We start from the raw sequence: 27609 nt of genomic DNA, 5'->3' as shown, positions 1-27609 counted from the left end.
ATGGTAATCCATTAATGGCATATTCAACCCAAGGTAAGTTCTGGGACCAGCGACTAGGAGCGTCCATGCAAAGGATGCGCAACTTGGACTCTACTTCCTGATTTATCCTCTCTGTCTGGCCATCTGTCTGAGGGTGAAAACCTGAAGAAAGACTGACCTCAATGCCGAGAAGGGTGCAAAACTCACTCCAAAAACGGGAAATGAATTGTGGTCCTCTGTCAGATACAATGTTGCGGGGAATGCCATGAAGTCTGAACACCTCTCGAGCCATCACACTAGCGAGATCAGGTGCTGAAGGTAACTTGTGTAAAGGAATGAGGTGGGTCATCTTAGAGAACCTGTCAACCACAGTGAGGAGTACCGTGTTACCTTGAGAGGGAGGCAGGCCGGTGACAAAATCCATAGAGATGTGGGACCATGGTCGATGAGGAATCGGCAGAGGCCTCAGAAGACCAGCTGGGGGGCGTCTGGAGGGCTTAACTCTGGAACAGGTGACACATGCTAAAACAAACTCTCGTGTGTCCTTTCTCAGAGTGGGCCACCAGAATCCTGACTGGACCACAGCCAGAGTCCTTGTAATACCTGGATGACAGAAAAGTTTAGAGCCATGACAGAATTGAAGGACTTTAGGTACCATCTCTTCAGGAACAAACAGAAGACCCTCAGGACATTGAGCTGGAGGTGGTTGTTTCCGATGACTCCTCCTGAGCAAGGTCTCTATTCTGGTTAGAGCTAACCTGGTCTTGGAGGGAAGGATGTAGTCATGGTCAACAGAATCAGAAGAGCAGACAGAGGACAGATGAAGTCTTGAAAGGGCATCTGGTTTGACGTTCTTGCTGCCAGGTCGGTAGGCCAGAGTGAAGTCAAATCTGCTAAAAACAGTGCCCATCTAGCCTGTCGTGGGTTCAGTCTCCTGGCTGACTTGAGGTATTCCAAGTTCTTATGGTCTGTCCACACAGTAAAAGGAAGTGCCGACCCTCCAGCCAGTGCCTCCATTCTTCCAATGCTAGTTTAATAGCTAACAACTCTCTGTCTCCTACGTCGTAGTTTCTCTCGGAGGCAGAGAGCCGGCGAGAAAAAAAGGCACAAGGATGTAGCCTGGCATCATCTGCAAACCGTTGCGACAGGACGGCTCCAACCCCAGTATCTGCGGCATCAACCTCCACAACAAAAGGGTTAGACGGATCAGGAAACGCAGAATGGGAGCTGAAGTGAAAAGACGTTTCAGCTTACCAAAACATGTTCTGCCTCTGAAGACCACTGGAACTGAGTCTTGGTGGAAGTGAGTTGATGAAGAGGGCAGCCACTGAACTATAACCCTTGATAAAACGGCGATAAAAATTGGCAAATCCAAGAAACCGTTGAAGTTCCTTCCGACTGGATGGTTTGGGCCACTCCAAGACGGCTGCCACCTTTGATGGATCCATGGTAATCCTGCCAGGAGCAATGATAAAACCCAAGAAGGATACAGATGGCTGATGAAAAGCACATTTCTCCGCCTTCACGAATAGATTATTCTGGAGGAGCCTAAGAAGAACCTCACGAACATGCTTGATGTGGGTGGGGAGATCCTTGGAAAAAATCAAAATGTCATCGAGGTATACAAAAACAAATCTGTTTAACATATCCCTTAAGACATCGTTAACCAATGCCTGGAAAACGGCTGGGGCATTGGTGAGCCCGAAGGGCATGACCAGATATTCATAGTGCCCTGAAGGGTGTTAAAAGCCGTCTTCCACTCATCTCCCTCTTATTCGGACCAGATGGTAGGCATTAAGTAGATCCAGTTTAGTGAACAGTACTTCCTTGAAGGAGCTCAAAAGCAGAGTCATGAGAGGCAGAGGGTACCCGTTCTTGACTGTAATTTCATTAAGACCTTGATAATCGATGCAGGGCCTAAGAGACCCATCATTCTTGCCCACAAAGAAGAATCCTGCACCTGCTGGAGAATAAGACTCTTATTAGACCTGCTTTGAGGGCATCTGAAATGTATTCCTCCATTGCCTCTCAGGACCAGAAATGGAATACAATCTGCCCCTAGGTGCGGTGGTTCCAGGGCGAAGGTCAATGGCACAGTCGTACTCTCTGTGGGGAGGCAGAGAAGTGGCCTTTGATTTGTTAAACACCTCACACAGATCATGGTAAACCTTAGGGACTTTAGACAAATCTGGATAGTCATGGTTGACCTCACAGGGGGAAGCCATGATGGGGGCTTCCTTTAAACAAGAAGTGGAGCAAGATGAACCCCAAGACTGAACCTCACCCGTGAGCCAATTGATGACTGGACTGTGCTTGATTAGCCATGGGCGTCCCAGAATCACAGGGATCTCAGGAGACCTGGTCAGCAGAAACGTGATCCTGTCGTGGTGATTTCCTGAAATCAGTACAGACACAGGCTTAGTGCAGTGGGTTATTTGATCAATCAGATGCCCATCAATAGCAAAAATCTCACGTGGTTTATCTAGAAGTTCCAACTCCAAGGCGAGCGCATGTGCTAGGCTAACATCAATAAAGTCAGCATCAGCCCCAGAATCGATGAAAACAGGAACCTCCCTGCCTTCAGGAGAGTCAGAAAATCTGATGGTGCACTGGTTGTGTGGAGGGTTCTGAGATCTGAGGATAGGGCTCAGCAAAGACCCCCGGGCTTTACTGAGCCTGTCCTTTTGACGGACAGCTAAGAGCGCGATGGTTTCTCTCTCCACAGTAGAAACACAGGTGATTTCTGAACCTCCTCTCCCTCTCTTCAGCAGAGAGCCTGGTCCTACCCAACTGCATGGGCTCCTCAGTGCCAGCAGGGGGAGTTGTGGAGACCTGTGGCATGCTGCAGGGACTGACCTGGACAGTTGAAACCCTTCTTTGATAATTAGCTGAAGACCTCTCCCTCTTACGTTCACGAAGACGTTGATCAATCCGTGTGGCAAGCCTTTCTAAGGCCTCAAGGGTCCTCGGAGGGTCACGGGCAGCAATCTCATCCTTAATCTCATCTGACAGGCCCTGGTAAAAAACGTCAAACAGGGCTTCATTATTCCAAAGGCAACTGGACTTCAAGGCATGGAAATTGATTATGTAGTCAGTAACAGGTCGAGAGCCCTGTTTGAGAGAAAACAGTCTCCTGGCAGCCTCCCTCTCAGGACGGACTGGATCAAAAACCCTCTTCATTTCTTCAGAAAAATCAAAAAATGAGTCACAGCTGTCAGCATCATTCTCCCATTCAGAAGTTCCCCACTGCTTTGCCTTACCAGAAAGTAGAGAGATGGTGTAGGCCACCTTGGCACGCTCAGAAGGGAAGGCAGAGGGCTGGAGTTCAAAAAGCAGAGAACACTGAGTTAAAAAAGGTCGGCACTGTTCGGGATCCCCATCAAAACGCTCTGGGGGGGGGATCTTAGGTTCATTGTTAGCGTTAGCTGAGGGAGTGACAGCTAGAGGACGTGGCGGTGTAATGGAGGGCCTAGCTTGAGTTTGGGAATCTTTTAGAGATGAAAGTCCCTGTAAAAGCTCCTGGACATTTCTTTCTAGGCCAGTAATGGCATTCTCCACCCTAGAACACCAAACCGGATTAGGCTGTGGGTTCATTCTGGCGAGATCGTACTGTAACGAGTATGCAAAATCAGCCAGAACCCAAAACGCAGCCAAGACCAGAGATCAGATCAAAAAAGTTTATTACTGAATAAAGGGAAGGGGGTGGGTTCCACAGGGAGTGGTCACACTGGTGAGTGAGGAAGTGGGGGACCAGCGGGGTCGGGGAGCCAGCTTGGAGAGAGTAGGGTGAAAGGGCAGTGGGGGCCGCAGGGACTCAGGGAGGAACTAGATGACAGGGACAAAATCCACAAACCAGAGGCTAGTCGTTAACACAGTCCAGGGTCATGCACGGGGGTTTCTCAGGCAAGGTAATCCAACAGACGGCAACCAGGAGGCAGGGTCAGGACCAGGCAGGGTTCAGCAACAGGAGGGCACAATCTTCAGAGCAGAGGGAAAAGGCAAAATCAGTGGTCAAAAAACAGGCAGGATCAGAAAACCAGTAGACTACTTGGAACATGGACAAGGCTTGAAAGCTGTGACAGTGGCAACAGACGATCTCGCACTGAGCTGGTGACGAGCAGCTGTTTAAATAGGGAGCAGCACAGAGCAGGTGAGGGTAATGAGTAATCAGCCCACTGAAGGTGGAGCTGAAGGGCTGAAATCATGACAGAAGGCTTGTTTACTCAACTCTTGTTATTATTTATTTTTTTAAACCACTGCTCAAAGAAAAGGCTTTAGGGAAAAGTTTATCCTCCCGCCGAACTCCTTTATGATTCTCTGTGTAAACGGTTCTGGTAGAATAAAATTGTGCTCAGATGCTGGCTAACGCTACCTGCCGTGAGAGAGATGATTACAGAGAGCTGTTGGGCTAAACAGTTGCTGGAACTTCATGACATCCGTTTTATGGTGGATTTCTTGGTGACCGACTTACAGCTGTTGGATATTGAACTGTGTTGACGGTTTAGTTTGTAGGGACATAAAGGTTAAATCCCACAGAACAATCCAGTGAGTTTTATATAACAGTTTGAACAGTGTCTCGTGTGCATTGCTGATGTTTCAGGTCTTCTGTTGGAGCTGCTGAATATTCTGCTTAGTATTTTATTTATGCGCAAAGCCTTGAAGAAGTGCGTAAACATCCGTCCATCTACACTGGCTCAACCTTGCAGGGTTGCATTGGTGCAAATCTGAAAAATAATGATTTTACGTTTTGCTTTTACAAATTGCAAATTTTTTACCATTTAGTTAAAGATTCACCTTAATCTAACTCCCGTTTGCGTTACAGATATCTGAAGAGCTTCTCTTGATCAAAATTTTATTCCAGCTATTTGCTTAATCAGTGTTTGTGATACACTAACTGTGAATAGGGAGTATGTTATTCTGGATATCTAAAACATACATTTTTAATATTTAGGTGTACTGGCTTCCCACATAATAAATACAAAATGTCTTGCCATAATCCAGGAAACGGCTTTTTTGCTTTGTATATATGAGACTGATACTGTGAATCTGTTTACTGTACCTTACCCATGCAGGCCAAAAATGTATTTTATTATTTCTGTCATGTTTTAGGTTTGACTAAAGTTTTGACATTTTGTTATTTTTACATGGTTCTGTCTTTATGTTTTTATTTAATGTGATGGCTCGTCGTCTTTGTGTATTTCGGTGTTGCGTTGTAAGGGACTGACTGCCCAGTTTGCACAACCTGGTGCTTTACAAATAAACTTGCCAGGATATTATTCAAAAGTTTTCAAATCACATTTATGCCTGTAAGTCATATATATATATAATATGCTCTCTTTGGTTTACTTTCTTTCTAAGTAGAAAGTTTTCTTTCTCTTACTTAAAATTACGTTGCAGACCAGGTTTCGTTTGCTTGGTCTGCATCAGTATGTTTTCACATGTGCCTGAATGAAGCGAGAACCAAACGGATATAATGAGAAAGATTTAGGACTATTGTTTTGGTTTTTCTTCCAACAGAACAATGATCCTAACCATGCAAGCAAAGCCACAGTGAAACGTATACGAATGGCCAAGTCAAAGTCCAGAGATAAGTTATGCTCACTGTCCAGTTCCACTGTAATTTAGATGTTTGCAAAGCAAAAACGGCAAATGTTTTGTTTTCCAAAGATTAAACACAAATGCATTCCAGTGTTTTTATATTGCACTTAGTTCAAAATTGCATGATTTACCTTCCACGCTATAATTATGTGCAACTTCATTACACAAATTGCAGTAAAATACATCACTTTAAAAAGTTAGAGGCTTATTATTCCTTTTGCAAAACACCGTTTTCTTAATACTGCCCATGTGAAATGCTCTGTAACTTTACTTGGTTCTGCTGTCTGACTTGGGGAGGATTTTATTTTCAGATTTGTCAGTATTTTAATGCTTTGATGCCGTCATCCCAGCCTCTTCTCAGTTGGTACTTTTAGCTACACTGTCATTGAGCATCAGGCGAACTTTAAGAATCCCAGTCCTGTCCTATTATTGGAGGGTGAATGGTTATCTGTAATTGCAGAGAGTTATCAGGGATGCAGACAAGGGGTGACAGGGAGAATTTCTCCCTACAGTTGCACAAGAAATGACTCCACTTAGAAAGATAATTAGAGAGTGGAAGTAAAGAGGGCCTGCCGGTTTCTTTGAGGTTTTTCCTCCCCATCTGTCACTCAGGTTTTCCAAACTGCCCTGGATTTTTCATTGCCTTGTGAGAAACATTGTTCCTTTCCAGTGACCTGTGCTCAGGAGCAGCAATTCACGCTATGCTGACACGGTGTTAAATGTTTTGTAATTACCCTCTCTCATCAGATGAGCAGGCAGAGAGGCGGCGTCCCAGATTTACTTCCTCGCTTATTGATCCTTAAGGAGAATGTGGCAAGTTTATGGGCAGCGTGAGGAAAGTAGCATCCCAAACAATCACGGTGGCTGCTGGAATTAAATTGAAAATTTGTAATCTAAAGCGCACTAACTCTATTGGATCTAGGAAAATCCTTAATCTTCCAGAGAGCGTCCCGAAGGAAATCAGCCTATTGACTTTTTTTGTTTGTTGCCTCAATCTAAGTTGCACACTTTGTACTTAACTGTGTTTTACTTTTTTTTTCTTCAGGGCTGAGCATTTTAATCCTTAAAAACAATGTTTTCAACTTTATATTTCTCGGTTTCTCAATAGCCCAGCATCATGTTTGACTGTTTTTCACTGCTGCATCATGTAAAAAGTATTAAATCCATATATGTTTAGCCTTTTTTAATACTTCTACAAATCAATCATGGTCGACAGTTTGACTTATTGGTAATGCTTTATTAGAAGAGGGGTGAATAAGACTCATGACACTGTCATTAACATGTCATAACATGTCATGAACATGAATAAGCCTTCATGAATATTTATGACTGTTGTCATAAAGCGTCATTCGGTAAATTATGACACTTTTAATACAAAGTTTACATTATTCAAAATGTCTGTTATGACAACTTGACATTAACTAATAAATCATTACGCTTTAAACTTTACCTTTAATAACATAAAGTTACCTAATTTTTAAAGTGCAATCAGTAATACTTTTAGAACAAATTTATATCAGTAATGATTTATTGGTTAATGTCAAGTTGTCATAACAGACATTTTGAATAATGTCAACTTTGTATTAAAAGTGTCATAATTTACCGAATGACACTTTATGACAACAGTCATAAATATTCATGGAGGTTTATTCATGTTCATGACATGTTATGACATGTTTATAACGGTGTCATGTCAGTCTTATTCACCCACCTTCAAATAAAGTGTTACCGACTTATTTGACAAAAGAAACACCTTCGATATCCAAATGAAACATGATTTCTACAAAATAATGACGATTAAGTAATATTTTTCATTCACACCAAACGTGACTTGAGCGTCAGGAGCGTCTGGTTTACATTCAAGGTCTTTGTGAAAACCATCGAGGGGCGCTGTGACGGGTTTTGTGTTGGAGCGTTTTGGGTGTCCAGTGCCTCCGACGCAGAAGTTAGATAATCTGAACTTTTGCCGTTGGAAGCGGAGCGTCAACCAATCAGAGAGTCTCTGCTATGTGACGCAGAGGCCCGTCGTTGGTGACCTGCCAGGAGATGCGGACACAGATAGCAGGTCATCAAACTGGGTTCTGGTCAGATGAAAACAGCGCTCATAGTGACCCTCGACAGCATCCAGCTGGCTTGTGAAACTCACAACACCTCTGGATTATCTGGTGAATTCAAACACTCACCCTAATGACCACCTCCTGTTGATTTCAGTAAATAAAACCTGCATACTCTCAATATTTTATCCGCCATTTTTCCAAGTAACCAGGAGAGGAAAAACAGGCAAGAGGCTCTTTCTATAGAACGCCAGGCTGCCATCAGCTGTCATCGTTTGTTCAATAAAAACTGAACACAAAATGTTCAGCAAAGACATCTGAGCCTCAGTTGTGATTGCAGAAGCTTTCACTACGTAATACTTTGGTGCCTCTCACTCAATTTCATCCACCAACGGAAAACAACGGTTCGTCTAGAGCAAAATGTCAAGCGTCTGACTGCGTGAAGTCGACGTGAAGCGTCAGATGCGTTTTTGACACACGAAACGCCTTCAGTGTGAACGCAGGAATATGCAGCATCAAGCATCTGTACAAGCCTTTTTGCTTTTGTTCTGATATTGATGCGTTTGAGTCACATAACCCATCTACTTCCTGAACAGTCTGGTGGTTTTGCATTTCCACGCTTTTCAAACTAATAGTTTGAACTGGTGAGCAAAGTACCTTCAAGACTCTGACCACTTTTAAGGTCAGCCTTTAAGGTGACCATCATCAACTGCTGTAATTATCACGCATTCTGTAAAAAGACCTTTCTTCCTCTTTCCAGAAGTAGTTTATATCTTTAGTTCTTTGTCTGAAAAGTCCACATTTACTATCTCTATGAAAATTACTGTCAACAAACTCATCACTCATTTTTTTTCTCTTCTGAAAATTTACATTGAACCTTGTGGCAACACCAGATAATAAAAAAAGAAGAAGAAAAAACTAATTGCCTGCAGCAACGACATCCACTGGATAAATTAAAATTAGTTTTGCTGGGAGGAAAAAAGACGCAGATCAAAGTTTTTGTATAAATCCTGCGGCAGTGTAATTCACAGCAAATTTCATGCCAGTTATTTGAATAGTTATCAGTCCTACTGACCATCAACAATAAACAAATATCAGTCTAGACACTGGCTCTCATTTACAGGCCTCAGTTTGAGAGGTTGTTGAGACTTCATCTTTATTCATCAGCGCTCACATGAGAAAAGAGACGAATTAACCTCAGCATCACTGCATCCACTTGTCAACTAGATTTTGTCGCTGAATTCTGCTCCTTCCTTAGTTCACTGCTTTAAAATGGTAAATATATCCAGCCTTGTTTGAAGAAACATAACCTTGATGCAACCACTTCGAACACCGGAGGGTTTGTGTCTGAACTGCCTTTTATCTCCAAGATTGGACTCGATCCGGCTCTGAAACATCCCAGCTGCAATATTTTCTAGGAAAACATTCGAGTTTCCAACAAAACCGCATTTTTCTCTCTCTTCAGCTGAAATTTTGCAGAAGCATGAGATTCTGCAGAATCTGTGTTGCTTCTGTAGCTAGAAGACAGAAATTTTTAATAGTTTTACGGTATTTACACAAACATTCTTGCCAAAAATGTGTTACATAACCTAAAAGCTGTGAAGCTGCTTCTGTATGTAAAACGTTGTGTCAGAAAACTGCAAGTCGAAAGTTTGGAGCTGAATCTAATTGCAAAGTTGTTGCAAGACTTGAAAATGGCTGTTGACGGATGCTCTCCATCCTTTCTGATATGACTAGAGATATTTTACGAAAGAAAAGAAAAGTCTAAAAGGTCACTTTAAAGCTTTGAGAATCTGGCAGCTTTGCTGCAAAATGTGCTTCTGCAAAGAACCGACTTGGTGACATAAAAATGAATGCTAGCCACTATTCCCAGAGTTTCATTCATATGTAAAATTGTGTGCATTATTTTTCTTCCACTTCACAGTTACTCACTACAATAAAATCACAAATAAAAAAACATTTGAATTTGTGGCTGCAATATTGAAAAAAGTCCAGTGGGTGTTAAACTGCTAAGGCAGGTTTTTATATTTTATGTATTAGTAATAAAATTACGAGAACAAAGTCAAAATAAAGTTGAGAATAAAGTCGAAATAATGAGAATAAAGATATATATTGAGAATAAAATATTTTGAGAATAGTCATATTAATAATATTAAACCAATAAAGAAATTATATATATTTTTGTTTTTGCTGTTATTTTTCTTTAGAAATGACCCTTTATTATTTGAACGGAAACTACCGTATTTTCCGCACTATAAGGCACCTAAAAACCTTCAATTTCCTCAAAAGCCGACAGTGCGCCTTATAATCCGGTGCGCCTTATGTATGGACCAATATTTAGCCACAACAGGTCTATTTGCCCGTAGAAGAAGAAGTGCGCGGTGCATGCTGGGATAGTTGTCAGAACGCTGGTTTGTTAATAAAGTTTGACCATCTACCCACCGACCTGATAATCACATCGTCTGCAGGTCATTTAGCGCCATGTTCTCCACCAACATGCTGTGCGCGAACGGAGAAGGGTGACCGTCGTCCGACTACGCCCCGGCCCAGAAGGCTCTCCTCGCTGACCCGAGTCAGATTGTTTTGTTGACATTCCCTTTAGTGCAGCTCCATCTAGTGGATGCATAATGTAACTCCAGTCTCTACTGTAGCGTCTATTCTATGCGCCTTATATATGAAAAGGTTTTAAAATAGGCCATTCATTGAAGATGCGCCTTATAATCCGGTGCACCTTACAGTGCAAAAAATACGGTAATTACATCCCCCAAAGTTGAGATCTACAGCATGATTTCATTTTCAGAGTGAATCCACCACAAATGAACAGTTGAGTATTTTGGACCAGACAGGAAACATGATGGCGTTTTCACTCTTTTAGCCTCAAGGCTGAAAGAATTGTTCATCTTTTCCAGGAGATGCAGTATTTTATTTAAACTCTTTGTTTCTCTCCATCAGGGTCTTCTGCTCTTCTCTGATTACCAGGCGTCGACCTTTGACATATCGAAGCTTCCCAGCCACAGGTTTGAGGCCATGGATCACTTTGCGAAGTGCTTCCTGATCCTGCGTCTGGAGGGCAGCCGGGTGGAGGGAGGCCTTCAGAGGGCGCAGGCCGACGGCCGCGGGTGGAGAGCGGTGCGCGTGGACCTGGTGTCGCCGCCGGCGGACCGCTTCGCCTTCACGATGCTCGGCTGGACCGGCTCCCGGGTGAGGAAGCTTCTCACCGACTGTTTCGGCTGCTATCACCATGGAGACGTGGGTTTTTAGTCTATCTAATGAGGGCATCATATTGAATGTCAGCCTATCATGAGGGTAAAAATCTAAAAATTGATCTCTGAATTACGTAAAACAAAGTGTTGACTTTAAGCTGCTAATTCCCTCTTTCACAGATGTTTGAGAGAGACTTACGAAGGTTTGCTCGACTGGAACGACAGATGCTTCTGGACAACCACGCCTTGTATGACAAAACAAAGGTACTCTTTATTTTAGGGTACGCAAAAATATGCTTTCAGTCTAAAACTTCATACTGGTTGTTTCATTTGGATCCAGTTCACTGCAAAAAAAATCTTACCAAGTATTTGTGGTTTAGTTTCTAGTGCAAATATCTACACTTGGAAACAGACAAAACGAACTGTGACGTAACTTTTCAGCAAGAAATAGGAGCTTATTTAAGTCAATAATTCTTTAATATTGATGGAAAATTACTAGTTTCATTGGTAGGTTATAAATAAAATAATCTGTCAATGGAACTAATACTTTTTCCAGCTCCTATTTCTTGCTGAAAAGTTACTTCATAGTTTGTTTTGTCTTAATTCGAGCAATATTTGTATTAAAAAATTAGACTAAAAATACTTTTTCAGTGAGGAACTCACTTACAGAAACAAAATTACAATCACAGAAACGAAACAAGAGCAAGTTTCATAAGACGGTCTCTTTTTGTTGAATTTCTCTTTTAAATTAAATTTCTCTTTTAAATTAAAAAATGCTGCTTATAAGAGCAGTCGTTTAGAAACAAAGACCCACAGACATTTTAAACAAAGTAAAAACGATCCGGTCGACGTCTGTAGCCACCATGAAGCTACATGGTGCTCCGGTTTTTGGTTTCTGAGATCTTTTATGATTCCTTTTGTTATCAGACAGGTTTTTTTTAATGATTTCTTGACTCTACAGGTCCAGCGATATTCAGGTGTGGCTAAGGAAATTAAACCAAATAAAGGTTTATAATTGCAGTTAATTCATGATCTCATCAGTCATGAAAACTGATTTCAGTATGTTATGTTAGGCTGGTATCAATTTATTTGGTGATCTAAAATGTGTAAGTATTTTGGGTCACAGAAACGCTCTATAATGGGAAAATACATTTTTAGATCTTTCTAAATGAACTGAAATGGAAGAGTATCTCATTAGAAATCGTTATAAATACAGTTTGTTGTTGTATTAACTAGTTTAAAAGTGTTTTGTGTCAGTAAAGATCCATGCAGGCTCTAAATCGATCAGCTGGAAACACCGTCTCTGCTTTCTGTACCGTGTTCTTGGATCCTGAAACGGCTCATGCCTGCATGGTAACTTTAAAGACGCCAACATTTGGCTTATTATTCAGTAAACTGACGGGAGAACAAAGACGTCCACGGGAACCATCAATCTCGCTGACGGCCATCTTCCAGCCTGGTTTTTTTCCTGAGCCTTCGACTTATTTCCGATGCATGGAGCAGACAGGCGAGCCGATTGGGTTTGGAGTCGAGTGGGACAAGGGTGTTAGGTGGATCAGCGTGCAGATCGACAGGGAAGAAACCCTGTCACTGCAGCGTCCCGTCAGCGGCTCCCCGGGGACGGAGGTCAGAGTCCCGGGATCAGCGGGCGGCAGCTCCCTGACAGATATTATCCACGGCCAGCCAACTCAGATGGCGTTTATTCAAATGCAAGGGCAGAGCTGCGCCTGCTGACAGTGCAGTCACCCATGCGCTGGGGTGCATAAGAGGGTAAATCACACAAAACAATCTTTCCTTTCCTTCCCGTTTTGCTGAGTTCTTGACTTTGTCTGATGCAGTCGCCGCTTTGTCGCCGGCTGAAGCGTCACTTCTTCTCTCTGAACCGTCAAGGTCAACAGAAAGCTTCACATGTTGCTCTCAGAAAGCTCTTCACGACCCGTTTCTCATTCTGAGCCCAACATCACAGCCATAATTAACCTAATGAAGATCAATTGAGTGTCTCCGCGTCTGTCCTTCCTCCGCCTTCACACAACTTGGCTCATGTTCGTTCGTTCTCACTTTGCCTTGGGCAAAAGGGGATTTTTATTATTTTTTGTCCGTACTGACTGCAGTTAATTGGTTGAACGTATGGCTTAGGACAACGTGATAATAGGGCTTTCCTCTTTTCCGTGTCCTTTCTAATTGGCCGTCAGTTTTGAAGGGACTTCTGCGCTGCTTGTGTGACTGGTGTCACAGAAACAGGGGGAGCGATGAAGACTTATGTCTGATTAAAAGGGAAACATCTCAGCTAAGGACCAAAGGCGGTCGTTTAGAGGACTTTAATCATCCGGGTCTCTGGGAGACTCTCAATGGACACCAGCTGGTCTCTGTCTTATTATAAAATGCTTTAAAAAAAGATTAGAAGTCTACAGCATCCTAATGATCTCCACTCAATTATGAACAGACTCGGGGGAAGTCCTTGAACCGCCCTGGGAGTGTCGCACAGAAACACGCTGACTTGGGGTTCGTGCATGTCAAATACATTCCTGATGTCACACATTCACTGAGAGCCAGTTTTACTGGCAGAGAAGGCGGTTATTGGCCGTTGTCGAAACTTAATCCAAACCAATTACGGAAAATAACACTACAACACAAAGCTTTATGAGCGCAAGGCGATGGATGTTGACAGCTTTACTCATAAAGGTTCACATTACACAATATTCGCACTGGTGTTGAGAGTATGAGCAGAGGAGAATACTTCACAGGAAAGCCACTTACGTTCAGGGAGATAATAGAAAGCAGTTCGTCTTAGTAAGGCAGGGAATGGAATGTAATAGGACCATTGTAGATATAAAAATACAATTCCACCTAAGAAACAAATGCATCTGAGTTTGAAAAGTCAAAATTTGGCTTGAAAAAAATGTAACTTTGAGATTTATCTTTGAAATTTTCTAGAAAATATTTTAGACTTTCAAAAGTCAAATTTTTTTTTACATTTAAACTTTCAAATTTCCAACTTTTTCAACTCAGACATTTCCATGTTTTTTCTCACTAATTTTAGAGCTTCAACTCAAAATGTCAGATATTTTTTTTCTTGCAAAGTTTCAATTTTTGCAGCACAGACTTTTTCAGTTTTTAACTAGAAAACTTCTGATATTTATCTCAAAATTTCCGAATTTTCTTCTTGTAAATTTCTCAATTTTCAAACTCAGGAATGTCCATGATTTTTCTCAAAAATGTCTGAGAGTAATCTCAAAATTTCAGAGATTTTTTTCTTGCAAATCTTTAATTTTTGAAGTTCTGAATTTTCCATGGTTTTTTTCTAGAAATTTGGGAGATTAATCCAAATTTTCTGAGTTTTTTCTCACAAATTTTTGACTTTTGGAGCTCAGACTTTTTACAGTTTTTTTGTAGAAATTTTCTATTGATTTCAAAATTGTTTAGTTTTTTGGTGGAAATTGAAAAAAAAATATATCTTTAATGGCTCTAGTGGTTGAATCCTTTTCACTTTTCTATGTTTATTTATTGACTTTTTTGTTCCAAAAATCCTTACAGAGATTCTCGGCATCAAAAACTCTCTTGAAACTAAAGGAAATTGTCATAATTAGTCGTTTATACACTAATTATGTATAAACGGGTTTTTTATCTCGGGTGAAATAAAAAACCCGAGAGTTTTCTCTGTGATTTATAACTAAGGATTCTTTGTGAGTGGACGTAGATATACACAACTGACATTTGTTTGTCCTGTGAAAATGTTCGTGCCTCAGACGTCGGAGGTAATTACTCCAAACGATATTTCCTGAGCAGCTCAGCTGCTGAACTGAAGTCTGAGTTGGGGATGTTAGCTTGGGTAGTGGACCGCCGAATGGAGGCTGGTGTGTGTGTGTGTGTGTGTGTGTCCTCTGCTGTAACTCTGAAGGTTTGTGATAATTAATATGTGTTGTGGGTTTGATGAATGAGGACAGGTGGAGGATTTCATCATTCCTAGACAGACTGACTCCCTCCCTGGGCAGTAGGGATCCATGACCCTGCCCAGCACCTCCAAAAACACACACACACACAAACACACCTCTGGATCTACCCTTGAAACTTGCTGCGTACGTGTGTGAACGATCAGCGATGCGACTCCGCCATCGCCTCGATCAAAACCCAGGTACACTTGTTAAAGACGTGTTTGAGCTCATTAAATTTGCCGTCGTTTGTTCCGACTGTTCATGCATACTTTCACACGCTGAATGCACGGAGTGCATTGAATGCAGTGGATGAGGGTGTGTGCATATGTGTCTTTCTGTGCAGGTAATTACTCTACGTCATGTGCAGGAGTGTGATTAATGAGGCTCTGGTCAAAAGGCTGTGAGCGTAGATGTCCTGGCTTTGGTCCTGAAGCACATGTTCAGATATGAAAGGTTCATTTATATTTTCTTTCTTTTTACGCCGGCATCCTCCAGCTCTGCGGTTCAGCTTCAAACGAACCATCAAACATGAACAGAAAACTGCTGAAACGACATCAAATCAGAACAGGGACTCAGGCAGACGCAGGAAAGTTGTGCTTTGGCTTCTTTGCTCAACGTCTTCTTACAAATTGTTACTGATTTACTTCTCTGGTCTATAATTATTTCTAGTTTAACTGGATTCACTGGGAATGTGTTTCTCTTAGCTCAGTTGTGTGTAAAATACTTTTAAGTTTATATCTAATCAAATTAAGTTTAGTTGCCTGGAATGAAGCGGCTGTGAAACGAGTGTGATTACATGTAATTGGACTTGAATTAAAGCTTTCTGTTGATTCTCTGCACATTGTAACCAAGGCTTGAATATCTGGAGCTCAAATAAGTAACTATGTTACCCTCAGTTTTATAAAATGCTGCATATATTAAACATAACTTTAAAGAAATTTGACTCGATGCCTTGAAATTGGGTCTCTGTCTCTTTAAGAAGCTCCCATTCAGTTTCCAACCGTTCTTAGCAGCGTTGCTGTTTGTCTGATAAGCCCAGAGCATGAGCAGTTCCAGCATAATTAAAATTATGTAATTAATTAATTTAAAGTGTTACTGCCTTTGCCTTAAAATTAATACATCAAATCCAATCAATAAAAATGTATTTGCACATTTCAGGATCAAGGCAGTTGTCACATGAAAATGACTGTAAACGTTTCAATGAACTCTACACTTTATACAAAATCACGCTGGCAATAATGTAATTAAAATACTCAATGATCCTAACAATCTCAACAGTCAAAGTTATGAGCCATCCACCCCAAATATAACCAAATAACTCTCCTTCCTTAGTTGCCAGGACAAAAACAAAGAAATCCTCAGTAATATTGGCTGTTATGAAAAGATAAACACAAAAAGTAGATTTTTAATTAATCACAAACTGAAACACCAGGAGTTGCTTCTCCACTGGAGATTAATTTGGAGGAGTTTTAATTGGATAAATGTAAATCATTCTGCAGGTTGGTCCCCCAGTTTTTGATGAAAGTCATAAAATCTTTAATTTAAAAGTGCTGATAATTTTAAGTTAGTTCGGTTATCCACAGGGCTCTTCAGTACGACTTCGTCTGTGTCAAGCACAGGGCGAAAAGCTGAATTTAATTCAGCTCTCTCTGTCAAATTATTGTGTCTTTGATTTGAAGTTCCAGCTTGCTGCTCCGCTCCGCCGCCGCCCTTCCAGCAGCGGATGAGTGGACAATAGCGGGGCAATTGCACTGGGCTTTGGGGAGCAGCCGTTTTGAAAGTTCCCCCCTCGCCCCTGGCCGGCTGGTTGGTGCTCACAGGTGGCGTCTGCATTGAGGACAGCAGGCCTGGCTGGAAGGAGGGCCGCGCTATGCTAGCTGAGAATGAGGGAGGAGAAGTTTAATTTAGCTGTTGTTGGCATGTGGACTCTAAGGGGTGTCACAAGCACACTTCCTGACAGACAAGTCAGCCAAAATGGGGGTTATATTGGGGCTTCTGCCCTCTAAATACCCTCCTGGCATCTGAGGAGAGATGGGAAAATTGCCATTCAGACAGAGACACGAGGTTATAATTTGACACCATATCCTGCAAAAGTTAAAAATGGTTTAAAAGTTGTTGCAAGAAGTGAAAAAAATGCTACTTTTTACATTTTTTTTTACGTTTATTCTCTGGCATTGTGGCACTCAAAATTATTGTCTGATTGTCGATGTGAGGCCCAAGAAATTTTCCTTCACACGCAGAACAAGGCGGGTTTCGCCGTGATGCTCCACTTGACACATTGCTGGGTTAAAGACGTGTGACCTGGACGATGCACGACATTCAGAGGGGGTCAGGACGTGGAAAATAACACGAAAATAATGCTCATCTTTCGCTCTATTGGAACGGCTGGAACAGCCGTACAGGACACAGACTTCAGGCATTTTGAATCTGGGTGAACAGAAGTAAACAGGCTGCATTTATTTCCTGACCCCATCTGCACTGTGTGACGTCGACGCTACGTCATCTGCTGGTTAACGATATCTGAAATATCTAAAGGTGGAGTTCATGTCTAACTTCTTCCACCCTGACTTTTTTTATTTTACCAGTGGTAATATTCAAGGCAGAATAGTGGAGCAGAAAAATACATTTAAAAATCAACAAGGAGAGGAAATCTAATGTAAAAGTTATTTTGAACCGACATCCTTCAAACACGTTGTTACATTTAGGGTGCGTTCACTCTGCAGCCTGAAGTGACCCAATTCCTATATTTTTGCCCGGCCGTTCACACTGCCAGTAAATGCGACCTGTATGTGTTCTGCAGTCTGAACGGACCTGAAAGTGTCCCGCATGCGCAGTAGAGGGCGCAATAGCGTCAGAGTTCTCAGTGTTCTGCCAACCGCCATAAAAAGAAGAAGAGCTCAGTGTTTGCGGAAGTAAACATGGAGGCTAACGGTGGAGCTTAGCTCACATATTTGAAGTTGTTGTCCAACCAGAGCAGCATATTAACAACTTAATCCTCATATAGTCCGTCATGGTTGTTGTTTTTCTTCCCACTTGTGCTTATCAGGACACAGAATAGTGAGATTTGTTCTGATGAAGGCGATCTGAACGTTATGGTCGCATTTGAATCGGATACGTATCGGATATGGATCACATTCGTAAAAGAATCTGATCTGTGCTGTTCACACTGCCATGAAAAGATCGGATACAGGTCGCATTACGTCAAAAAAATCGGAATTGGGTCACTTCAGGCTGCAGTGTAAACGAACCCTTAGATCCACTAACAGAGCGCAGATATCTCGAATTAAAAGCTTGCTGCAGCAATCCAATAAGCTTTAATTCAGTAAGCTTCATGATATCTATTCATAGGAGCACACATGTTTACCGTACTGATGCAATGGATAAATCTGTACGGAAGTCAACTTAGTAAATAAAAAACAAAACAGCGAGCTGCTGTTTGTCTATCAATCATCCGTATGAAATGGGGCTGAGGAGGGCGGCGTGCAGATAATCAAAAGCCAGAGGGAAAGTTTATTTTTTCCTCTCCATCTTGTCTTGTATTTGCCACAAACAAGATGCTGCATTTCATTAGACGTACTTAGCGGCTCTCAGGCCGAATTATTGTCAGTGTTTATTACTGCTGAGTATTCCTGGAACATTAACCTGGTAATTGCTGCATGGGCAAAACTATTTTCAGGAACTGAAACCGATTTAAAGTTTTTGCTTCCTTCCTTCCCTTAGACTGTCCCAATTTGGTTTTATTATGGGATGCATGCGGTTTGTTAGTGGTTGATTTTGCCCACTGAACTAAATTGTTTTCCCTTTTGCTTGACCAACTACATGAAAGCTTAGAAAGCATGTAGGCACATGAAGATTAGACAAAACAGGCAAAAGAACAAACCCGCTGCTGCTATCGTTCCTTTTCTTTTGAGGAGTGGTTAAAAAATCGTACGTTTTCAGAAGCGTAAGAAAATTATTCCTGCATGGGTTTACAGAAATCTGGAGTGAGTTAAAGATTAAGGTGGTGACGAGGATGATTTCCAACCTGAGGGTCTGTGAGGTCGGCATCAAGAGGAAGAGACAAAACTGGCCTGCAGCTAAATAAACAGATTCAGAATCAAACTGAAATGCAACTTTTTGAACTGTCCTGACTGATGGATCAATCTCTCTCAAACTGTGGGGCGCCCCCTAGTGGTCCACAAGGTAACTGTGACGTCAGTTCAAGATGTGAAGCTACAGGTGGCTTATCACTCAAAAGAAAAACTGGTGATACTGGTGTAAAGAAAACTCCAGGGCTGTTTATATGATCGGAGGAAGCCAAGAGAATGTCGGAGTGTCGTTTACGAGCGATTCGATTCTTTTGAACAGTTCTATGTAGACTCAAGACTCAGTTACTGAGAACTGTTCTTTGTTTTTTACGACTTTTGCTTATGATTTGCTTTTGATCAAAATTATTACATTTAATTAATTAAATACAACAGATAAACAATTGATATAGTTTATAATTTTAATCTTTAATGGCGAAGAAGAGGATTTTTGTTTCTGCCAAAGCAACTCAAGTATATTTATCTTTATTGTGCTTCTGCATGACAGATAGGCCTAAATGTTAATGCAGGGCTGCGCAGTTGGTAGAGCTGTTACCTTGCAGCAAGAAAGTTCTGGGTTCGATTCCCGGCCCCGGTCTTTCTGCATAGAGTTTGCATGTTCTCCCCGTGCATGCGTGACCCTCACACCTAGGGTTCAAATTGCCCCTAGGTGTCAGTGTGTGTGTGCATGGTTGTGTGTCTCTGTTGCCCTGCGACAGACTAGAGACCTGTCCAGGTGACCCCGCCTCTCACCCGGAACGTTAGCTGGAGAGGCAGCAGCACCTCATGACCCCACTGAGGGACAAGGGTGCAAGAAAATGGATGGATGTTATTAATGCACACAACACCTGGTAGAAAATAACAACTTATTTTTTTGCTTCCATGTGTTTGACATGATTAGAAAGCGTAGAATACACACTTTTAGAATCTGTAAGTAACTCAAAGCGCCCTGAATGTTAAGTGTTCGTGACTTTTTTGTGTCCATTGACGTTTACCACACAGCACTGCTTTTGTTCATTAGGATGAACAAAGAAAACATCACTAAAATATTTTCATTTTAGGTTGTTTTCACGTTAAAAAGGTTGAGAAACTGATTTAGATCCCCTCCAACAGTGGATTTAAATTTAGAAAGATTGAAAGACCTTTCCTATAAAATCTGAGTCAAAACATTGAAGTTAGTGGCTGTAGTGTGACAAACTGTGGAAAAGTTCAAGGTGTCTGAATACCTTTGGGAGGCAGCGTATGGCCAGAGGCAAACCTCAACCTTTACCTAACGGCTATCTGCTATGCTGACCTCTGACCTCAACACAAAGTAATTACAGAAGGTGTTAAATTATAAACTCTGTGTTTTCTTGATGCATTTGGATGGAGTGTCAGAATACCAGCGAGAATCCACGGCTGTTTGTTGTTGAGTATGTTGGACCAAGCAGCACCTTTAATGACAAAATTAAAGACTATACGCAGCAAAGGAGATTTGATTGGTTTGGTAATTTGTGTTAAAATATTGTCACCATGAGAGGAATGCTTCTCACAGTTTCTCCTGTAAGCTCAAATATTATCTCTGCAGATAGAAATGTCATCACCGTAGGTATCAATGTCAAAACTACAGGTGAGGATATCACCTTGGGTAATAACGGATCAACTGCTTGTCACAACTCAGAAAATATCCAATTATTATCCCCACAGCCAGCTAAAGACTTAAAAAGACACGACTCCATGTTGTGAAAACACTGCCCAGTAAAAAATGGGCATCTAGAAATGGACCGATTCACCACATTTAAGTCATCTTTACGCAGAGGTGGATGAGGAATGGCTTCCTAAGCTGGGATCAGAGTGGAGGATTTAAAGAAACTCAACATATCTCACATTTTCAGGCCGTCAGCTGCAGATTTAACTCATAATACCTTGTCTTACGCTCCACAAGAAGCTTGCACCTACCAGGGAGATAAGGACAGGAAATGACAGATTACAAGAGTCACTCGGATTTGTAAATAGGATTTGGAAAATTGGACCACCTCGAATGTTGCAAACATGAGCATTCTCTCTGCGTGGCGTTGCAAAGTTAAGACGAGCACGGCGCCAACATTTCCAGCAGATATGAACTATATGGAGGAAACGGAGAGGAAAATGTAGAAAGCAGACACCATCGACATTCATGTGAACACAAGGTGAACAGTTTAAAAAAGAAATGTAACTTTTAAATTGATAACTTTATAGTCGCAAGTAATTTTTCACCAAACGTATTTTTTTTTCTCCAGAATCACTTTTTTATTAGAATGTCCTAGTCAAAGTTTAGGCAAAAATTCAGGTCAGAAGCTTTATAAATACTTGAAAAATAAAATGTTTGCACATGCTCTCCATCCAATCTAAGCTTGAACAAAATGTTGTCTCTGAACGTTCAGAGCTTTACTGAAACACCCCAAACATTAAATTTTTTCATTGAGATAAAATCAGATGTATATATATATATATATATATATATATATATATATATATATAATATGCTTTCAGTGAGCATCTTATCCCCCTTATTAATGAATCAATCAGGACCATAACATTAAATCATCTCCCCAACGGAAACAGCCATTCTGTATTCTACATCTTTACTTGTTCTGCTCTGTTTCTACATGAAAATATTTTCTCTTCTTTCACCAAAATAAAACCAGAAACTGCAGAAAGTTGTCAGACGCAGTGCAAAACAAACGATTTATTGATCTAAAAAGTGTTCATGGATGCACACGGCATTTCAAAGTGCAGTGGAAGTATTTTGTTCTTGTTCATTATAGACTTTGTTTAAAGAAACGGGCAGCAGCAGGTAAAAACTGTGGAACATTTCGCTGGCCTTCGCCTTGCTTGTCATTACTGATTCCCATTCATTCGCCTCCAGTCTGTGTCCAGGCGCCGTAATTAGGATGAATGTGTTTATCAGTTCCCTGTCCATGTTAATACGGTGGCCGTGCAACAGGTCTGACTTCATTTTGTCTGCTTCCTTTTCCTCCTCTAAGAGAACCGTCACTCAGCATTACCACGACTGGAGTTTCTTTGTTTGCACAAATTTCAATTTTTTTCTCTGTCAGTCAAAAACGGGTTTAAGGAATTTTTCATTTCAGGGATTTGCTTTGATCAAAGCGGTCCAAACGGTTTCTCCGGTGTGTCGCTGAGTCGGTTATGAAAGACTAGGAGCCTTGCAGAAAGGTAAATCAAAGTGGACTCAGAATGGATAAAATAGAGGCGAAGTTTGTGATCTGTAATGTTAAAAAGTGTTTATCTTGCACTCCAAATATTCTCTGAAATGTCCTGTCAGTTTACATTTTCTCCTAGAAATATCTGAAAGATCTGTTCCACCGTCCAGATGAGCTGCTGAATTAACTTCATTTTGACCTAAAACAAAATGACTGTCAGCTGCAGCTGCCAGGAAACGACGTTCCCAGGACAGGCGGACAGTGCAAATACGAAACGTTAATTTTAAGGTAGAGTTGCCATGTGACTGGGTCGTTTCTCTTAGAGGTCAGAGAAACAATTAAGAGACTTTAATGAGGAGGGTTGGGGAGTGTGAAATGGGAGGGCTGCTGTAATAATGGAGGACTGTGATGGAGTAAGGCTGGTGATGTGGAGCCAGTTAAAAAATGCCCTTACTTTGCTGGTTCCTTTCTGTTTTACTAACATCGACAGTTTTATCTTTAAAGCAGATTTGAGACTGTATCTACACTTAGGATTAGGAGAATGGGAATATTCCTTGAGTTTTGGTCAGTTTTTGTTGCTGTGATGACGCTTCTTGGCAATAAATCCTACACCGTTGAAAAAAAGATGCTTAATTCCCTTTAAATGGTGCCACGTTTGAATGGAAAATGCATTTCTGGATTGCGTCCATGAAGTTCTTGCCAAATCTTCTCTGCCAAACGTTTGGTGGAGGCGTGGTGGGGCATCATCTCCCTTTCTGGAAAATAAGGCTAATCACCACTGGAGGCAATCCCAATCCTCAGAGACATCAAGATGAGATTCTGCAACCAGTGGCAACACACATCTTCACTCTTAGGGACCAAACTGTATCTTCCAAGATGAAAATGGTCTTCTCCACTTATTGTGGTTAACTAAAGTATCTCCAGATTAATTTGCGCGCTCAGGTTGAGTATAAGGTATTGATTATCTTCATCACTGGACTTGTTTGTAAGTGGGATGTATTTTAGTGCAACGTATTACTTTAAAAATCTCTCAAGTGTTGACACAAGCATAAAAATCGGCATGTTTTTCATATTTCCCAGTAGCAACTTAAATTTCAGGATGGCAGCCAGTTTTCAAGATGGCCGCCGTTTTGGAGCCAATTATTCTCTTAAAATGTTGCCCATTTTCATGACTTCAATGAACTTTGCCCTAAGTTTTAAACTTTGGCCATCTTATTCATACAAAACTTTAAAGTGGTAAGATGAAGCAAATTCAGTCGTCAACTGGAAGGTGATGAAGATGTGAGACACAGACTGAGACAGTCGTCTTAATGGTTAGCGTTAGCTGCTGCTAATGTTTTACGTGTTTAATGGGTTAGCATTAGCGAAGCTAACATCATTGTTTACCAAATTAGTAGTTGGTGAACTTCCCTTTTTGTTTTCTGTGCCTAACACTTGCAGAGGAATAACCACTGTCGATGTTAGTGCAACCGTATTATTCTCCATGACAACCATGGCGGCCATTTTGAAAAAAAGGAAACAAAATCAAGAAAATGTAACTGATTTCTATGGTTCTAAATATAAAGTCAGATAATTTGACACCACATCTAATTAAGTGCAAAAAGTTAATTTTCCATGATGGTTGTTGAAAAATCAAAACATTGTCAATAAATATGATTTCTATGTGTAAAATTAGGTATAATTTGACAGTTAAAGTATTCGTCTGTGATAAATATTGGCAAATTTAGTGCAAAAATAAATTTTCCTTGGCAGCCATCTTGAATTTTTTGCTGTTGGTAAAATTACAGGAAGATGTAAAAAATCTGTTATTCTGTTGGATGATTGGCCCTGTTTTGCAGCTACGATTGAATATTTCATGACTTTTAATGCATTAATGTGTTTACATCATAAAAATTGAGGTGAATTGATTCTTTAGATAGGAAGAACTGCTGAAATGAACTGACTGCGCCTGCATTTATCACTGTAGTTCAGCAGATCTGGAGATTCTGGACAGGCTACCACTTTCTGTACCACAAGAATTAAGCTCAGCTTTTGATTGTTTCATCAGGTGTTTTTACCGAGTAGCTGTTGAAGAGCTGGGGAATTAGTCAAATCAGATATGGTAACCCCAAAAGTGTCTCAGCTGGAAAATGTCAGAGGTTGTTCTCAGAGAAATCATCTCGACTGGATAAGCAGAACGTATCCAATTTCTAGACAATCCAGATGCTTTGCTCAAATTCAAAAGAGGAGAAACCAGCATGTTACCAGGATTCGTCTCCTCAGGACTCTGAATGTCTATTTAGTTTCAATCATAAAGTAATCATTGAGATATTTCAGTCTGCAAGCAAAGCCATACAGCTATCACTTACCAAAAAATGCATCTTTCTGCAAACAATACTGCAAAAATCAAAGCAGAATGCAGTCGTAATTACCAGATATAATCCTTCGCTATCAAAATAGATGAAAACAAAAGGTGAAGCAAATGAATGAATGAATGAAGAGCGTTTTACTGTTTAAATGAAATAAAATCCAGAACAAACGTTGGTCGGTTTGTTTTCACCAACAGTTTTTCTTCTCCAACATCACATTTTGAGTGTTCAAAGAAGGCAACCCTGTAACATCAAAGAGAACGGAGCAAATACAGAAAAAAATAAATAAAATAAACATGAGCTGCAATTTATATGCTAACAGGATGGGAGTATTTCTGAATAGTTTCCATGTGAAGCATGAAAGGGGAGGCAGCTCGGGGCAACAGCGTTTAATACGGACATATAGTGGAGAAACAAAGGAAATAGACTACAGGAAAGAAGAATTAGCATTGGCTCAGAACAAAGATCGGATTTAAGAATGTTGATTTTTCAATCCCAAGCTTCCTTTTTATCTGATTTACTCATTTCTGTAAATTGACAGGGAATGATTCTGTTGCTTCCAGGTGAACCAGGCTCCAACCGAACAGATAGTCTGACAATTCAACCAGTTAATATCAACGCTAGTCCTTTTTCTAAAGGGTAAAAACATGTTATATTCCGTTACAGGTAATTGATTTTTCACAGGAGTCAATGTCTCAGAATCTAAACAACAATAAATACATAAATGTTATTATTGTGCTACTCAAAGACGGGACACGGTTCAGATCCAGAACAAAACTGCAGTTTGTTGCTCTAATGTCAATGTCATTAATTTATGAATAAAAGGAAAACCTCTCTCTCTCTGCAGGGTTCGACTTCACAGGGGTAAACACACAAAAACCCTGAGTTGAATTATCAACAAGTCGTATAAAAACATGGAGGAACTGATGTTCAGTAAACGATAGGATGCTCTACGTGTTCAGTCAGATGGCCTTTAAATCACTTTCATTTAATACTTTTTGCTTTAAATGTCCTCCATCAACACAACTTACTATAATTTTTAACGTGTTTTTTAGACTAAGTATTATTGGGTGTGCTGTGGTGGCTCAGGGGTTAAGCACAACCCACATATGGAGGCCTCAGCCGTCGCAGGTTCGATTCCCAGCCTGGCGACCTTTGCTACATGTCTTCCCCCTTCTCTCATTACCCTGTTTCCTGTCAATTAACTATCAAATAAAGGCCACTAGAGCCAATAAAACCTTAAAAAAAAAAGATTAAGTATTATTAATTTACTGAATTTAACCTATATCTAGTTCTGGCAGCTGATTTACACACCACAACATTTACAAGAAAACAATAAATATCTGTATGTGGGACAAAGAAAAAAGCCGAGACAAACAGAAATAACAGTGAAAATATTCACATTATGCTAACTCCATATAGGAATCCACTAGACTAATATTTGGAAATGCTGATATCTACCACCGTGCAGATTTTAATGAGACATTTACTAAAAGTTTACTGCAAATATAAAGAATTCATGTAGCTGCTGTATGCTTGTAATTACACGATTGTTTTCTTTTTTTCTGCAAATTGGTGTGTAAAAATGTTGAAAAAATCACTTTACAGCTAAAACTAGAGCAGCTTAGCAACATAAACCGTTGTAGAAATTCAGAGGAATTTCTTTTGCTTGAAAGTTGTAACAAAAATTGATTAAATGGTTTTGGACCTTTGAATATGGAGGAGGTAATACAACTTTTAATTGTAAATACCATTATATATTATTGTTTTAAATAAATGCAATAAGTGTATTCTATGGTATTTTTTTTTAGGTTTATGATACAATAATGATGTCGAACCGTCCTGACAGGTCTGTGGTTTGCTGTGTGAAAGTCAGTCAGTCTCTAAGACCGACTGCTAAATAAATCAGAATGGTCATCTATTCAGTTTTCACAGCAGGACAAGTAACCTCAGTGATAAATCACATTGCTTCCTGCTGCGCAGTGAAGGGAAGGAGGGCTGGCAGCACGGCGAGTTCGGAGCTGTTGAAAAATAGACCAAAAATTAAGCTGAATTACAAGCTGAGGAAGAATGATGAACACGTGTAGCAGAGGGGAAATTGAGTAATGTAGAAGAACATTATCTTTTCCCTTAAACTCTCCCATCTCTCCCCCCCGTCACCATCCCCAGCTCAGCCTCTCCTCCTCCAGCCTCCCATCCACCCACACGCTGCCTGTTACCGCAGCCTAATGGGTGAAAATAAAGGATGGGAAGTATTTATAGATCCCATTGAGCTTGTGTTTTGCATTACTAAAGAATGGAATTCAATAGCAAGCTATTATCCTCTAAATCCTGCAACCTGCAGTCTGTTTTTTTTCTCTCTCTGGGCTTTCTGCGTGAAGACGAGAAACGGTTTGAGTCTGTGAACTCATGAGAGAAAAGATCGGAGGGGGGGGAAGATGTGAGATTCCGGGTTTGGGATTGGGAATGTTCCTGGACAACGACATGAATCGGTTCGTTCGGCAGACGTGTCCACTTCCATTATTGATGACACCAAATGGCAGAGGATTTTTAGGAAGGCCTGGTGGTGGTTAGCTGTGTCTGCCTGTCATGTAACATTAATTGACACGGTTGCTGCTGCTGCTGCAGCTCTGAGAAGCCCTCAGTCCAGAACTCCTATTTCAGTTTACCCCATGATTTATTTACAGCAACACTCAACTGAACAGTCATTAGGTTGCTTCAGGTTGGCTCTGTAGTCTCGGCTCTGACTTGCTTCTGAAAATGGACAGATTCACTGAGGAGCCTGGAAAAGTAAAGAGAAAATTCACCATAAAACTGAATGAACTAAACCACAGAACATTATCAATAAGCAATCAATCAATTAATCGCATGACAAATTAAAACGAGCTCCATAATTTCCATTCTGATTAATATTTTCTGAAGGGGAATTTTATTTATAATCCATTTTATTTATGGTTTTGCTTGTTTGGTGGTTTTTATTTATTTTTCATGTATTGTGTCTCAAATCTTCCAGTTCCAGTGTGAAGCTTTTACAAATTTACAGTTTTTTTATTTATTTGAGACAGTAAATTTACATTATGCCATTATCAATATGTTGCTTGAAGTTGGTTTCAAAACAATATTATCATTTATCGCAATAATTATTGGCGCAATTTATCGTTCAGTAAACTTTATCGTGACAAATTTCGATGACAAAATTGATCAAAGCAAACTTTCAATTTAGTTTCAAGTTTTTAATATTTACAAAAA

At 40.6% G+C, this 27609-nt stretch overlaps 1 protein-coding gene across 1 annotated transcript in view; it reads left to right on the top strand.

Moving 5' to 3' along the window:
* The window catches only part of dntt (deoxynucleotidyltransferase, terminal), a 122730-nt gene that overhangs the window by 73204 nt on the left and 21917 nt on the right, over nucleotides 1–27609 (top strand). Inside the window, exons 9-10 of the mRNA XM_008429981.3 lie at nucleotides 10584–10832; nucleotides 11015–11098. Coding sequence (XP_008428203.2) covers nucleotides 10584–10832; nucleotides 11015–11098 — 333 coding nt within the window. The remainder of the gene's footprint in view (nucleotides 1–10583; nucleotides 10833–11014; nucleotides 11099–27609) is intronic.

Source organism: Poecilia reticulata, chromosome 15 (assembly GCF_904066995.2).
Source record: "Poecilia reticulata chromosome 15, P_reticulata-male-v2, whole genome shotgun sequence".
NCBI classification, from domain to species: Eukaryota; Metazoa; Chordata; class Actinopteri; order Cyprinodontiformes; family Poeciliidae; genus Poecilia; species Poecilia reticulata.
This window is presented reverse-complemented; position numbering and strand designations above follow the sequence as displayed.